General features: G+C 39.2%; 2 protein-coding genes across 3 annotated transcripts in view; one reads left to right on the top strand and one right to left on the bottom strand.

Moving 5' to 3' along the window:
* The window catches only part of tmem161a (transmembrane protein 161A), a 5,845-nt gene extending 5,086 nt beyond the window's left edge, over nucleotides 1-759 (top strand). The window contains exon 11 of the mRNA XM_031749562.2: nucleotides 1-759. This exon is cut by the window's left edge and continues 16 nt beyond it. Coding sequence (XP_031605422.1) covers nucleotides 1-289 — 289 coding nt within the window. The 3' untranslated portion in view covers nucleotides 290-759.
* Nucleotides 760-5,179: 4,420 nt separating this feature from the next.
* Nucleotides 5,180-16,313, bottom strand: mef2b (myocyte enhancer factor 2b). 2 transcript variants are annotated; one of them, XM_039606377.1, is made up of 10 exons: nucleotides 16,167-16,313; nucleotides 16,006-16,084; nucleotides 11,882-11,961; nucleotides 10,250-10,453; nucleotides 9,865-9,993; nucleotides 9,511-9,700; nucleotides 8,425-8,573; nucleotides 8,033-8,147; nucleotides 7,172-7,283; nucleotides 5,180-6,949 (listed from the first exon to the last, which is right to left on the bottom strand). In XM_039606377.1, the coding sequence occupies exons 3-10, from the start codon at nucleotides 11,933-11,935 to the stop codon at nucleotides 6,637-6,639; spliced, it is 1,266 nt and encodes a 421-aa protein (XP_039462311.1). In that variant the 5' UTR covers nucleotides 11,936-11,961; nucleotides 16,006-16,084; nucleotides 16,167-16,313; the 3' UTR covers nucleotides 5,180-6,636. The 2 variants fall into 2 exon arrangements, with proteins under 2 accessions (XP_039462311.1, XP_031605493.1); XM_031749633.2 differs by having other exon boundaries at nucleotides 16,006-16,313.
* Between the last annotated feature and the right edge of the window lie 715 nt (nucleotides 16,314-17,028).

Raw genomic sequence — 17,028 nt, 5'->3', positions numbered from 1 at the left:
TACAGGTGCCCAGGATACCCCTGGTGTGACACCAGCAATCATCATGCCAACAGCTGCACCTGTCCTGTCTGGAGCTCTAGATGAAGATGAAGAAGGGATGGAGGACATGGAGGAAGACATCCAAGCTACAGTAGCTCGACTGTCAGAGACTTTCACAGCGCTGCGATCTGTCCTGACACCGCTTTTCTACAGAGGGTTTTTTGCCTTTCTCACCTGGTGGGTGGCTGTCTGCCAGGTCATAAGCTCTCTATTTGGCATCTACTTCCATCAGTACCTTATGCAAAACTAACTGAGGAAAATGGAGTGCCATACTTCTATACATCCAGCAATCGGCTCACATTATGCTGTTGCACAGGATGCCTGCAGACAGCAGAGGGGACATTTCAATAAAATAGAACTACAGCTGGATTGCACCATCTTTCTGGTCGTAACTGATCAAGGTTGGATGCTGTCTGTTGCAATATTTACTACTTTGTTGACCTTGTAACTTTTTGAGACCAGCAGGACTCTGGCATTAGTAACACACAAATATACAGAAAGAACTGAGTGGGGGTCTGCATCACAAATCAAGTTCAGTTTAGTCCGCCTTAACATGTATCACAATGTGAATTCTAAATTGGCTCAGTAAAATCTGGGTTTAATTAAGATAAGATAAGATAACCTTTATTAGTCCCACACGTGGGAAATTTGTTTTGTCACAGCAGGAAGTGGACAGTGCAAAAGTTATGAAGCAAAAATGAGAATAAAATAAAATAAGAATAAATACAGTACACAACTGTACAGAATAGAATAAAATAAAATACTATATACAGTAGAATAAAATATACAATAAGATAAAAATAGAATACAAATGCTATATACAACTGAGTAAAAATACAACGATGCCAGAAAAGATTATTGCACATTAGTGTTATTGCACATGTGTGGATGTGTGTGTTTGATCAGCTGCAAAAGTCTTTATTGTGGAGTCTGACAGCAGTGGCCCAGAAGGTGGCACCATATACCGATACTGATGATAGCTGTGATAATTCAAATGAAGAAAATTATATTGCATTAAAAAATATGTCGGTGCAGGTGTTATTACAGCCTTATAGTGCAGTGTTTCTACACACTGGTTAACGCAAAAGTAGTTGTCAGACATTGGGGCAGTCCCTGCTGGTGGGGTTTAGAGCCACTGCAGGTGGGGCGCATACAACAAAGTGAAAAATATGAAGTGAAACTTAAAGCCTTTTTTTTTTTTTTTTTTATATATAAACTATTTGTGTGTAGAAAGGACAACAGTGCAGTCTTTTTAGGTGCATAGCATCTATTACGCACACTACTGGTGTTGTGACATTCTGGTAGTGTTTAGTCTAACTCGATAGTAACCACCTTTCATCCACCTTGTTCACACTGCTGCCAAACCAAACTTCATTATCCACAAAAATTAAGGATATGTTTGACTGAGTTTATAGTCAGTAGATATCACATTATTCTTACAGTGAATTTAATGCAGGCCGTGATAGTCTTGCGATGAAATATGACGGTGTTCACATTCAGGTTCAAAACATTTACCAGCAAGTTAATTTGGACATTGCACTGATAAAACCTGGAATTCTGCAGGAATTGCCTCTGGATTGTGAAAGATCAACAAAAACAAATCTGATCTGTTTGTCTGACCAAAATAGTGCATTTGCTTTAACTGTTAATAAATGGTGCCTGTAACCGTATGCTTACTTGACATGCAGCAATAATTGCCTCACCCTGGATGAGAGTAAGACAAACTGGTATACGAACTGTTTATTAAAACTCTTGTTTTAAATGCAAAGTGCTCAGTAATTGTCAGGATACTGAAGAAATACTGAGTCCAGTTTTTGTTTTGTTTTCTCTTGTTTTGTTTTCTCAGACTTGTTAAAGTCTGTTTACCTGAAAGGTAACCCTGCCTGAAGCAGGTTAATCATGTGGTGTTGGTTACCATTGTTATTTACTGAGGCTAAAATTGAACCAGCTTTGTGATGGCGTTAAACCAGAGTTAATCCCAAATGCTGCTGGATTACCTATGGAGCTCTCTTTGTGATACAGACCCCAGTGTTATCTCATAACTTCTTTAATAGAACATTTTTCTGCAACTTCTCACATGTATCTATGCCAGTGTTACTGAGTTTTGTTTTTCATTTTCAAAGGAACACTGTTAAATGCTGCATTTATGATATCTGGAGGTACCAGGACAAGTATGAGTATTTTAATGCCTGAGTAATAAGACATATTTTTGTGAGGGACTCTTTGCAGTCCTTAAAGAACCGATTCACGAGTGCTACGTTTTTGGGTTTTGTTTTGTTTTGCTTTTGCAGGGGGGGATTTTTTTTTTTTTTTTGTTTGGTTTTGTGTTGTTTTGATTTTGTGTGTACGTGTACGTGTGCGTGTCTTTTTCTGCTTCTTTTTCCTGTTTTTCTGTGTGGGCGTAATTTTCAGATCAAGCTTACTGAGTGTAATGCAGTCTGGCTGTGTATTAGTGTTTGAAAGCCAAACACTGAGGAGCTGTTGCTCTTTATCTTGAAGTGCCTGGGAGCTCAGGGATTTTGAGTGTTTTGAAATCTCCTTCCTCCCTGTTCATGTGTATTTAGAACAAGCTGATATACTGCAGTGAACGCTGCAGGTACATTTCTGTTTTACCCATTAATTTTCAAACACTACCCATGAACAACATGCTAGTTGCAGTGTCTTAATCGCCTCCTTCGTAGGTTTTGTTGTTTGCTGCCAATCAGCCATGTATATGTCGAGCTAATCAAAGCCTTCCCTGAATCAGTCTTCATCAGTGTGTTTTATTTATTTTATTTATGATACATTGATTAACTGTGTTTGTGGATGGTTTTGATCATTAGTATGTTTTCTTTCTTGAATGCTCTGATATCATTATACTGTGAAGTTGATATGAAATGTTCCTTTAGATTTTCTGAATGCATGGTGTGCAACACTTTGGCTGTAACCTGATATTTTTTTTTTTTTTTCTCATGTGTGGTCCTAATAAAATGATTTGCTGTTTTCACGTCATTTTGACTTTCTCCCTTAATTCCTCCTTCCACCACGGAGCGTGGGAGATGTTACAGATAAAACGTTTCCTTTTAGAGAACTGGTACTCCATTGACAAAAGACATGGATGACAATGGACCGTCTAGTCGCTGTGCAGGGTGCTGATCTCTGACCCCAACCTCCTGAGAAGACCATTCTTTAATCACTGGTAATTATTATGAACCTGATGCCCCCTGGACTCTGGGAAGAAATGTTTGCGGTGGATGAGCTTGGCTGTAACAACAAAATAATCCAGTTAATGGACATATTTTATGCAGTGGACTGCTTTTATAATCTGTATTTGACAGTGCAGTTTAAATCATTCACATGTATTTTGTGATATCATCAAAACCTTCAAAATCACATGGCAGTCAATTGTCACATCAGCTTTTTGCCGTAATGAGACGAGTGGCTCCTTGTTTAAAAGCTGACATGATTTAAATTCTTCCTCCAGTCAAACGTTGTGAGCATCCTCCAGTAAAAGAAGCGATATGCTCCTCACCTCACTGTCATTTTATATGCACAACTGGAAGACATTAACAGTCGCAAAGCCACTGAAAAGCAAACAAATTTGAGAGCACACCAATTAGCAAATCCTACATCTCAGTGTGAGTACAGAAAAATTTCTTGGACAATGTTTTTGTTGCTGTGGAACATCAGTTTAATTTGAGTCATATAAGCAGTATCTTCATCTACGATGAGCAGTCAAGCTCATCCTTCTCTCTGGTGGGCCTGTAAGAATGCCTGGCCTCATAAACTGAAAGGTGACATCTTTAAAGCAGGGGTCCCCAATCCCAGTCCACGAGGGCCGGTGTCCCTGCAGGTTTTAGATCTCACCCTGGGTCCACACACCTGAATCACATGATTAGCTCATTACCAGACCTCTGGAGAACTTCAAGACATGTTGAGAAGGTAATTTATCCATTTAAATCAGCTGTGATGGATCAAGGACACATCTAAAACCTGCAGGGACACCGTCCCTCGTGGACTGGGATTGTGGACCCCTGCTTTAAAGCATCTGTGCTGGAGGCCTCGGGCCCCTTCAGTCTGCTCTATGGACTGCAACAAGGCAAGTCAGACAGCCATGGCCGGCTGTGGTTGCTATAGAGGCTAGAATGTATGTCTGTGCGTGTGTGTACATAGGACCCAGACATGCCCTACAGACTGGGCCTGGTCTAGTCTCATGGGATCAGACCAGACATGACCCCAGTGAAAGTCTCGTCATTTAAGGTGGAGAGACAACAGCTCAATACTGTGTGTGTGTGCCCACTGTGGAAAGGCAGGTAAATTCTCCATGGAGGCAGCATAGGAAAACATTTTGGCATGGTTACTATGAAACAACCAGCTAGGGAAATGACCATATTTGTGACCTTTTTTTTCCTGTTTGGAAGACATAAAGGTTTCCAGGATTTGTGTGGTCTATTCTTTTTCCTCTCGTTTGGTGGGTGCGTGGTGAGCTGCTTGACAGCGCCCCGACATGATAATGAGGGAGTGTGTGTGTATTCAAAAGATGGAATGTAGGTGAATAAAATGAAATAAATGTACACATGAAAGCTACACAGTGGAGGGCATTTTACCTGCTTTCAGAATTAATGTACATAAAAACAGAGGGAAATGATTCCCTTTTATGCCATTTATTTTTTAATTATTAATTAATTATTATGACATTTTTTCACCTAAGAAAAATGATAAACTAAATGTCCTAAAATAAAAAGATAAAAAAAACTCAGACAGGGGCAAACACACAAAGTAAACAAACAGTAAACTTTATTTTAAAATGATTCACAAAAAATGCCTCTGTTTTGTTAGTGAAGCATCCAGCAAATATGTATGTATATATGTATTAAAAAATCAACCAGAAACAAAATACTGACAACTTGGCTTTTCATGTTTCATGCTAATATTAATCCACAAAAATCCACATAACATGAAAAGAGAGATAAATCAACAGTGGAACTTGTATTTGAAAACCTCCACAAGCTGGATTTTAGCAGGAGCTTTATTTAATTAGCCAATTAACCGATTTATTAAATAAAGAACTACCTGTTAAGGCTGGTCTTCACTACTCTGCACTTTAACCAGTCTCAGTCAGATTAGAAGAAATAAGACGACCCCTTGTGGACAGTGAATGAAAATTACCTCCTTTTTAAATTTTTTTTATTTTTTTGTCATTTGAAGATCAGAAACTGAAAATGCAAAACTAAAAGACATAGAGGTATCCAGTGCACAAGATTAAAACGTAAATGTATACATAAATGAAACCCGGATAATAAACAAACAAATGAATGGATATTTAGACTCATCTAGTACAACTTGTCTCGTGTTTTAACACATCATAAACACAGGAATATCTACACTAAACACTTACTACACAAAGCCCTTCAGGAAGAGTAAGCACATGATTGCTGCTTTTTAGAAAAAATCGACCAAATAAAGACAAATACATCATTTTTTGGGCTGTTGCAGTATTTGTGTGCAATGCATAGGGACAATAATTAAACACTTTGGTCTTAGCAGACTGCTGTGAGTGTTTCTGACAACATAAAATGATCACATTACAACAATACTAAAGATTAAAAAAAACAAAAAAAACTTGAAAAAGAAAACCATTTTTACATCCCAAAGAGCTCATCGGCCTCATCTCTGACACAGACTGATGCCCAGAATCTTAAAAGGGTGGGTTCACATTTTTTCAACTCTTTTTTTTTTTTTAGACGATACTGCTGCAAAATGTCCCTCCAGTTCTTCAAATATCTTCTTTTGTTGTGAATCATTTGTAAGAGATGGGGGGCCAAGATACAGGAAGACAATCTGAGGCTACAGCAGTCTGATTTAAGCTGGGATATTTTCAGAGCGAAACTTCCTTTTTCTTTGTTTCTCTACAAAGGATGCCTTTGCTTTAATATGAGACAGTGCTTTGTAAAGCAACAGCAATAAAACACTGTCTGGACAAACACTAATCATTCAGACAGAAGAAACCTCCTGTTAGCTGAATTTGATGTGTTGTTAAAGAAAAAATAGACAGTGGCTTTCATACCTAGATTTCTCTCATTAAAATTCCATTACGAAGGTATTTCCACATCTGAAAGGAAACTGTGATAACTAAAAAAAACTTTTATTTTAAGAACGTATCCAATTAAATGCCCTGTTGTGTAACCTTATCACATAAAACTCCAGTCAAGCTACTTTTGTAGTACCTCCTATTTTTTTTTTTTTTTTTGCTTTGAAGGCTAAATATGTACGGACGTTTTTTTTTTTTATATGTGCACTTCACAGAAATTCAGGTGGTCCCACAATGCTGCTGTAGCCAACTTCAACAAAGTCACAAAAAAACAATCACATTTCCAAATTGTACTTTTGATTCACATTAGCTCCACACAGAAAACTAACCCTAACCAAACAAAAAGCAAAAGTCTGTATGCATCTATCTCCTCATGGGATCAAGCAAGTGATGCAGAGAAGAATTCTCCACTGCCCAGGAGAGACCAGCTCTGTGTGAGGAGACAAAGAGAGGCATACGTCGACCCTTTCTGGTTTTGTCTGAAGACAGATGTTGACTGAGAGTGGGTTGTAGAGCGGAGCAGCTGGCTATCTCTGCCAGCCGTCGCTCATCTCTAACTGCCGGAGCGACTGCCCTCCTTCCTCTTGGTCTTGTGGGTAGCTGGTTTTGGCAAACTCTTTTGTGCCATTGGCTGGATGGGTATCTGGAGGGGTATGACGAGCCGAATCGGGGTTGCTCATTGGAGAATGCTGCCTGAGGTGGTGCAGAGGAGGGGAGGTAGGTGAGGCCATGTGCTCAGGAGAGCTACGCTCCGATTTGATGCTGAGGTTGAGGGACGGCAGATGCGGAGAGGTTGGAGTGCAGGACTGAGAGGGGAAAGAGCATCCCCCGCTGGACCCTCTGAAAACAACAAGAGGGTGGAGGAAATTAATTTGGATTGAAACACGTCATCAATCCTGGAGTTACAGCTAAGGGGCCCTAGAAGTAGCTTGAAGATAATTTAAAGACAGTCAAAACTGCTTGTGAACATGGCATTTAAGAGTCAACTATCACTAATGATTCAAAATTATATATACAGTGGATTTACTGTATTATGTCTAGAATAATATATGATATGCTCACACAGGATTTATATGAGGCCCATGAGGCTCCTGAGGTGGTTGCGCCGCTTGCCAGGGGTTTACTGTTCCTCGTTGTAAACTGACTGAGTGATAAAAACCAGGCTGGCTGTACTCTGCAAAGAAAGAATTGATATACATAGATTTGGTGATAGAATAAAAGATAGGGGGGGAAACAGGAGAAAAAGATACAGTTTAATAAAATGGTTTCATTTTAAGATAAGATACACTTCACAGCAAGGCTGGTTTGACATTTTGGGAAATACCCTTTGTAGTTTTTATCGATGAGCACAAGATATAAGACTGTTACCTCTCATCACTCATGTCACACTAGAGATGAAGCTAGAGTCAGAAGATGTTCTGCTTAATTTGGAACAATGTAAAAAAAACCCTAACAAAATTTCCCTTGCTTTTTCTTCTTCTTATTATTTATTTATTTATTTTTGCCTTCTGTGGAACTATTTCCTGGCTGGGTTTAGCAAGAAAGGCAATGTTTTCTCATGATAAATTCACCAGAAAACCACCTGAAACTCTCCAAGCTCCTGGTCCTGCACAAACTCCAAACCCTTTTTTTACACAGATCAGAATGAGAAAAGTTTTGTGCATTAATAATCAGGTTCTGGAGTGAACTGCCCCACAGTGAGTCAGTGCCCTAGCTTTGCAGTGGTTATGCTAAGCTATGCTAAGAGAGTATATGTGTGGTAGGTTCAGTTGTACCATACAGACATGAGAGTGGCATTAACAATCTGATATAACCCGTTAACATGTCAAGCTATTGCTGCATGACTGCTTTGTCAGTTGCCATATATTTTTCATATATTTCTTTTTTCTTTCTTTCTATAGTAACAGAACACAGATGACATACCAGAGGCTCCAGGGGAGGGGAGACCATATCCTCCCAAACTGTGACTCAGCAGCCCTGCCTTCCCCATAGCCACCATGGAGCTGCTGCTGTGCAGGCCCTGGTACAAAAGACCCCTCTGATGATCAGAGAAAGGGAAACAGTCATTCTGGAAATCTTGAGTTTGTACTGATGTAGTGTAGTCAGTGTATGAACACTATGAAACTTGTGAACATTATAATTGCGAGAGGTGTGAATGAGTCAAAAAACCTGTGAAGTTTCTTGTCCAAGTTTGCAGAACTATTTATGTGTTTTGGTATTTAATTAAGAACTTTAGTTTTTAGAAACAGTACGACATCTATTAGAGGCACTGACACCTATTTGTTTTGATCACACTGGATAGCACAGCTACTTACAGCGGAGTTGTGGTTAGCGCGTGTGGCCCCCATGGCCTGATTAGCACCATCTGCCCGCAGGTTTTCAGTGCCCACGTTCAGAGGAGGAGGGCTTTTCATGTCCAGAGCTCGATTAAGGTTGCCATGGGAAAACACAGAGTAGCCGATACCTAAACAGTAAAAAAAAGGAGCAGGAAGTGAAAAGCGATCTAAGCCCGCTCCACTACTGTCATTTATTCTTTGTGATACAATCATCACCTCCCTCTGTTGCGGTATACAAGTGCGATTTTGAAAAAAAGAACTTCTTCTTTTCCTTTAACCTTTGAATGAGTATCAAGCCTTCGTGAGACACCAGGCAGGTCTGACTAGTTATAATATGTGCAACTGTACTGAATATACTGTAACTCATGTGACAGAATCCATTGCGAACGCAATGTAAACCAACAATCACTGTCAGATCTTAGATAAAAGAGAGCAGTGCATTTAGAATCACTAAAAGTGTCAGTGATCAGTATATAATGACATCCCAGTGCATCCAGATAGTTAGAGACTGTATGATGGCTGACAGATAGGCAGGTGTGATGCATTCTGAATAGAAACCACAGAGCTGGTTGTAGCTGCAGTTACACTGGTGGAGGGCCAGTTTCACATAACAGACCGACTGCGCACACACACACACACACATACACACACAAACACACACACTTCCTGTGAGTTCACAGCCAGCTGCACAGATGGTTGACAGTACACATGAATTTTACAGAAAGCATTTAACAAGAAGTTAGAAGAGTGGCTCATGGATTTTCATGCGAAATGCTATGACTCTGTTTAAAGGTAGAATAATACTGGTAGATTATTTGTAGTGGTAGATTAAATTTTTAAAAAATCATTTAGACTTTGGTTTCATCATGAAAGTGTTAAAAAACACAAAAAACTCACAAATGAGCCTGAATGAGCCTGACAAAGGCCCAAAATTGGTGGAACTTGTTAAAAGTGATACATAGATGCAATAGAAACTGACATGTTTTTTTAAACACAAGACATACACAAATAGATACTACCCGTAGTAGTTATGATGATTCTGGTATAGGACTTAATGAGACTAACCCGAGTGTGGAGACATGAATGCAGTGTGTGCGTGGGGTGCAGCAGGACTGGCCGAGCTGGATCTGGAGTTTAGAGATTTAAAGCTCGGGGGTCTGTGGGAGGCCATGCCGGATCCGGAGGAATTGGGAAAACCATTCTCGCAACCTGCAGACACGAGGAACTGTGCCTCCGGCGAAAGCAGAGAGGGACCCTGAAGAGTAAAACACATAAACGTGTAACTTTGACAACAGTATGGATTAAAGATCAGTTAATTAAAGATGATTTTATAACACAGAATTATAATTAGAAATCAGTTTGTCTGTGTTTGGTCTGTGTGCGTTGAATGTATGGAGGAGTAAGTATATGATCACTAACATAGAAGCGCTGGCGAGCCACAGAGAGATCCATGCCCTCACTTAGAGGATACTTGTCTGTTGCCACCTGCATACTCTCCTCACTGTCAAGCTCTGAGCCATCAAGTCCGAGTCCTTTCCTACGCAGGGTCTGATGCAGAAGAGAAAGTGCACATGGAAAATTACTGGCAACAATAGCACGATGGTTTCGAACCACAACAACGTCACGAGAAAGGGTTTTCATTCAAAATAAAACACCTGTTTTTCCAATTATTTTTTACAATATCCTTCCAGAGGCTTTTTATCTAATAATCGCATGTACTGTTAAAAATTGGTTTACGTTCCAGATCAGCTGCGTATCAGAAGCTTTCACATACTTCTTTTTAAAAAAGCTCCTAAAATAGTACCTCCAGTATGTCCGTGTTGGTGCGACTCTCGTGTGGCTCGCTGTACTCTGTGTATTTTAGCAGAACTTTGTCCATGTCTGTGCTGGCGTACTGGAACAGACGGTTGGTGCTGTTGAAGATGATGAGAGCGATCTCGCAGTCACAGAGCACGCTCAGCTCGTAAGCTTTCTTCATCAGGCCAAATTTACGTTTGGTGAAGGTCACCTACGACAGAAGAAAAACAGGTTTGCATTTTTAACTCCCTCCAGTTAACTTGGCAAAGTCGTGAGCGTAACAAATTAAGGAAGTTGGATAATTAAAAATAAAATAAAATAAAATAAAATAAAATAAAATAAAATAAAATAGAGACTTTGCAGTGCAGAACACGTTCAATCACCAGACACTTCATTCAGATACACAAACCTTATCACCACAACACTTTCAGTCGAAAAGATCAGATATGAGAAATAAACTGTGTTTATCAGCATTCTGAAAACAGTTAAATAAGAGCTCTGGCTGTGTACACAAACTCACTATGCATATCATGTGTTTTTCCTAACACAGCTAAAACTTTAAATAATATTTAGGGTGTTTCATGGAGTTGTAGTATTTGAACCGATATTAATGCACGAATAGGCTCTAAATATGATGCAAGCATTTTTGTTCTTGCCGCAGTATTGTACAAATGATAATATCTGTCTGTGGTATTGCAGAGCGGTGTAACTCATGTGCCATAAGTTGATGTCAGTACTATGTTGTATATGTAATCGGTGCTGTCAGATTCATTTTGCATCAAACTGATAAACAGTTCCTCTTCTGTTTAATGGTGTGTTTTCTTGTTAGTTCTTAAACTTTTAATAATATTTCCTCAATCTAGTGTTGACTGTTGGCACGCTCACATCATTTTTTTTGTTCAGTGTGAAAGATTGGCCTTTTGTCAAATAAAAAAATCTCACTTTAACTGGTGTTAAGGGTTTTGATAAATTCACAGCTTTAGGTTATTGTATCAGTGACGTCCAAAATATTTGCTATTACCTACGTTGGGTAGAAAATAATGAATGCTAGTGATGTTGTAAACTGCACGATTTTAATAATGTTTCACACTAGTATAAATATCATAATTTGACATTTCATTAATAGTCATCCTTGCATACCTTTGCATTTGCATTTCAATCAGTGAAGCTATCGTGATATGTTTTAAATATTTGCAGTGCAATGCTGGACAACAAACAACCACAGCGTCGGCTACATAATATGCACATTTGCATGAAACATGTACCGCTATTTTTGCAACTCAGTGCTTGCAGCTTAAGTGACACTTAATTATGGAGTCTAAAACATATCTGGAAGAGGAAAACGTTAAAAATTTGCCTGATACATTTCCTGAGATATCAGTGCGATGTCTTTAAATGTCTTGGATTGATATACAATTTTTACATCAAGAGAAAAGACCCACACGTTCACACTGTAGTAATATTTCACACTTAAAAAACAAGAAAATGTATCTGATTGTTCAAATAATCTGGATTAAGTTTTTATTCTTCCTGTAGTTAACTATAATTTTAGTGGGACTGGTTAATATTTACTGAGAAATATTTTTAAAAAATCGTATATATATGTGTGTGTGTGAAACATGAAACGATGTGTGCTCACCTGTCTATTTCTCTGGTCAAGAATACGAGAAATTTGTATTTTCTTTCTTCCCATTTTCTCTTCTCTTCTTAGTCTGACACCTGTTATAGAAGGTGAAAATCAGTCATATAGTAGAATAAAACAGCATACTTAAACATTTGCAGTGATGTGTGAAAATCAGCACCAATGAAATGACCTAAAACATTAAACGAACCTTTACTCTCGTAGATAACAGAAAAATTTACCTCAATACTTAAACTTGCATTTGTAAGCAGTTGAACTAATTATTAATTACTGTAACGAATTTGAGGTGATATGGTCACATATTATAATAAGAATGGAATAAATGTTCAGTCATTAATACAATTCTGATGGGAAAATGTCATCCCTTTACTTTAAGTGACTCAAGTCCTTTCGCCTCAGTAGGGCGAGGGTGTTTATTTTTACCATCATGAAGCGATGCGGTCTAAAGTTAGCGTGGCTCTTGTGGGGCTAGCAGTCCACACAGAATGACACCCTGACAGTCTGGGTTACCCCCGGGCCAACAGCACAGTGCTTGACTGCACCAAGCGGCCCCAAGAGACAGGGTTAAAAATACAGTCCATAGCTCTTTTTAAAGGTTCAGCAGGCAATAGCTGAAACCAAACAGTAGAAGGAAAACGGTGTGTTCTTGAAAGATGGCTGATGCTAAAAGCCACCCACTCTTCTCTCATGCACAGCCAGGTCAGAAAAAAACAAAACAAAACAGGATTTTCAGGGGCAGATAGCAAAGACATGTGGCTGGCTTGAGAATGTCCATTTTTGAAACTCACACCCGTGGTTTTTCTGTTTTTGTTGGGCTAGAAAACAATGCTCCCATCCCTGCTGTATAGAAACAAAAACAAAGATGAAAAACGTGGAACTGAATGTTTAATTTCACTGACGCTTTAAGAGACGGCTTTGCTTAAAATACAGCATTAAATCAAATGTATCCATAAATTTGCTCCGTGTATGAGCTGTCTCGGTTTGATGCTCACTATCAGTAAAACAACTGTGTTAAGTGGTGGTCTGTCTTTTCTGACTGGGCCATACAGTATTTCTCCAAAGCCCAGAGGAGTTTTCACTGGTTTTCCCCCCTAATTCTAGACGTCTTGACTTCTCTATATTTAGTTGCTTGCCCCCTCCTGATGGTGCCTGAGCGGATATGAAGCCCGTGTTCCCACGACCCCTAAAGTGCCCGCTGTCCTTCAACATAAGCTTGGCACACAGAAATTTGGGGCATGTCTGGAAGAGTCCACCTCGTTGCCCTTATGATTACCTTATAAAGTCGTACGTTATTTGCTTTGTTGAATATGCTGCAGAGCCAAGACACACCTCAAAAGTAACAGCTGCAGAAAAACCCATCCTTGCCAATGTCTGTATGGTAAAACAAAGCGCACAATAGAAAAATAGAACCACAAAACCAGCACTGGTCTGTCTAACTAACAACTCAACTACCACAAAGAATTCACACCAGGCCAAGCTGTTCGGGGTTTTTTTTGGACCAGAAGTGAGACAATTTCACCTCATATCAAGGCATGTTAATGTAGAGAAGAGAGGGAAGTGGGACATATGTTCTAAAAAAGGCTGAAAGATGTTTATCACAGGGTTTTACCGAAGGTTCCTCTCCTCTCAAATATAACCAAATGTCAACTATTAGAGCTGCAGCCAGCTCTGCTAAAACATATGGCTAGCTGGGTATATATAGCTGCCCCTCCAGCAAACCGGCGTGGAGCTATAGAATATCTATGTGGTTTGGTAGGTTTGTCAAAGGCCTAAAGGCCGAGACAGGCAGGAAAAGCCTGGCTGTGCCTCACAGCTAAATCTGGATACTTTCCCATTTGACAACTGCCATTTGAGGTCTGCACATTCACAGAAACAAAAAAGCAGCATGCACCTACCGCCTGTGACATTTCATCTCCATGGTCAACTACTGAACATCTCTGAGAAAAGGTGGACATCTCTGAGAAAATGTCTCCTTTGCCATCAATTGGACATGAATGCAAAACAGAATCACTGTCTATCCTGTCATCGTCCAATAGTTCAGCACATGCACACCTTCCCCAGAGCCTCAGGCTTCTAGGGAAGGACAGTGCCTTTGGCAGATACCTTCCCAAAGGTGAGACAGTGGAAAACACTGAGCACAGACACATACAAGGGCAGCAGGAGCTTTGCTTTCTGACATACCCTGGGATCGTCTGACTAATCACCGGGGAACTACCTAGGACAACAGTGCACGTTTACAGAAAACCCTGCGCATCAAGGTAATTTTAATTGGTCTTATTAGCACTGCTGATTTTGCTCATTAAGAATATGTATCGCGCGACATGTTTTTCTTGCTGCAGTGAACTGTATGCATGAATGAGAAGGGGGAAAAAGTAGGGCATTTGTAGAGTATTGGGGGTTCTGCTTCAATGGTTTCCTTTCCATGAGTCATTCAGAGCATGGTGGCTTCAAATGTTTCAAAAACATGGTAAACACTTGTAAGCATATTAGCCAGGGAGGTTAATGGGTTCTTCTATGATGAAAAAGCAGATTGCCCTGCTCTCTACGCAGTACTGGATGGTAAATATGACAAGATATATAATGGTAGTGTTAAAATACTGATAGTTAAAGATGGTTTGAGAAAATGGTTTTGCTTTTGCTCTAAACTATTTTTTTCACGTTTTGCTCTGCCAATGCATTAGTTACACAATTATGGCAATCACAAGAGAAGCAACACCTAAAATGTCTACTGTACTACATGGGTATAATGTGCTTTAACTGTTGCTAGCAGTGTGTGAATCAAATCTAACAGGGTTGTTGTTTTCACTCTTTTAGTCATTTTAGCAGCTTGTGAGTGTCATATCAAAGTCCAGTGTTATGTGGGCCGATGTCTGTCTTCACCCATTGACACTCTGTATGTACTAGTGCATATACATACATTCTTCTGAACTACAGTTAAAAAAGCTGAAGGTCAAATCTGGAAAAACTTGAAGTCTTAGTGACAGCCTCACTTATTCAAATCAAAACAGAAGCATACTCATAAAATAAAGGCCCCAGGGGAACACTTTGCTTCTTAGTCTTTATAGTTCTCGACAAAGCTTTGCATAGCTAGCATGGTAACCAAAAGAGGTCTTTTTATTATTTTTATCTTGTAGTATACCTAGCTGTATATGTCTCTGTTTGCAACCTTTGGGGTCAAATGGTTCATGTGCTCATCGGGCCTTTGCAGTGCAATGGCGAGGAAATATTTGTCTAATTTTAACTGGGGATAATTGAATTGCCTTGATATTTTTTCATAGAGCCAGAGTAGCAATGTTGCATGCAGGCATGTGCTGAACATTTGATCTTTCCATAAATAGAGAAAAAAGGTTTTTTTTAGGTCTTCCAAAAGGTTAGAAAGTCTGACATCCTCTCAAACTATCTGTGAAGATGAGCCACACCTCACACTAAAAGAGGAAAACCTCTTTGAGGGCAGTAAAAATGGAAAAAGATACATATCCAGCACTAAGGAACGTCAGAAGATTAAAGACACCAGAATCAATAATGCTTGCTTTAAATTAGACTACGGACAACAGCTAAAGGGATGAAAGAGCTATCTATCTGTCTGTCTAGATATCTATCTATATCTGTTTCTAATAAGAGCAAAGTTAGTCGAGATTCTTCTTAAAAGTTGAACCAGTCTACTCAGAATGGACTCATGGGAGTCATAGAATGTGTTTGTTTTCAAAGGACTCTGATTCATTTTTCACAGTGAGCAAACCAAGCAAGAATTAAGTAATAATAATAATAATAATTATTATTATTATAATTACAATTATAATAATAATCATAAAAGTTAAAAAGAAGTAGAAATACATTGCTTAAACCCGTTTATGGGCAATTATTCCCAATAACTTGCTGACGTCATTTCAAATAGACAGTTTAAGAATAGCCTGTCTGTCCCCGAGTTGCCAAGCACTCCTGTTTATTATAGCCTCATCTCAATAACACAGCAACAGGTACTTTACTCACAGCTGTGTCATGCAATGCTCTACACAGGAAACCCCAGGAAGCTTCGCTCATTTGCCTTAAAAACCGAAATAAGAAGATAAAAAAGAAACTCAACACGTGCTTAAAAATAAAAATAGAGCATCTGATCTCACCTGTTCCTCGATCTTCTTTTTCTCTGTTTACTTCTTAGTTTCACCCACTCGATCAGGACCAGTCAAACAGGAATAGTTGCTGATAGGAAACATAAATGACTAAATGAGCGTCGAGAGTCTTGTTGTGCGTTCTGGTCTTGTGCAGATGCAGAAATATTCACCTGATGCAGAAGCTGCGGATGATTCAGGAGCGCTGCTTTCCAACAGCTGGCTGCTGCAGCCCGCCTCTCGCTCTGTGTGTGTGTGTCACCACACACCGCCTCCTCGGCCATGCTATTGGACGCACTCCTCCACCTCCCCTCCGCGTATAAACGCATCCGTCACTATAAGGTGTCAGCAAAAGTTGCGCTTTATGGACTTTATGCTTTCAAAATTTGCATTATGAAGCAATTTAGTTCCAATGTTATCTTTTAAAATGTATTTTTGTACAGTTTAATTACAGGAAGGGCAGGGGAGGTGACAATGGACAGTGGAAAATGTTGTTTTGTGATTAATAATTTGGGTTAAAGGGCACTTTTGCTTGTTTCAATCATGTACCACAAAATATTACAAGGTTTTTGCAGGACATTACTCAAAAACAAAAATATATTAATTTTTAAATAAAATTTTATAAATTAAATTTAAGGGGATGACTTGAATTAATCTCTTTAATGGGATTCTGCAAAACTTAAATTGAGGGGTGAGTCACATGAATTTGATATACTGTGCAAATGGGAGTGCTATAGCTGACTTTAAAATACATCAACTCTGAAAATGTGACTATGATAAGATTTATTTACTTACTAAACAAAGTTACAAGCATTTGAATGCAAAGAAGAAGGAAGCAGAAGAGCATGGAGCATAGCTGAGGTGTATGGCGGTTCTTCCCCAATTACAATGCAAGGCACAACATTAGGTGTGAGATTCTGTTACTAAATGTACTGCACACAATAGGAATAGGCATATGTTATGTTTCTACAGTAGATATGGTAGATATTTGTTATGACTGTTGCTATTATGTTGTTAAAAAAATCCCCTTAAATG

Source organism: Oreochromis aureus, linkage group 23 (genome assembly GCF_013358895.1).
Source record: "Oreochromis aureus strain Israel breed Guangdong linkage group 23, ZZ_aureus, whole genome shotgun sequence".
NCBI classification, from domain to species: Eukaryota; Metazoa; Chordata; class Actinopteri; order Cichliformes; family Cichlidae; genus Oreochromis; species Oreochromis aureus.
The sequence above is the reverse complement of the archived record's forward strand: the minus strand, read 5'-3'. Positions and strand labels throughout refer to the sequence as shown.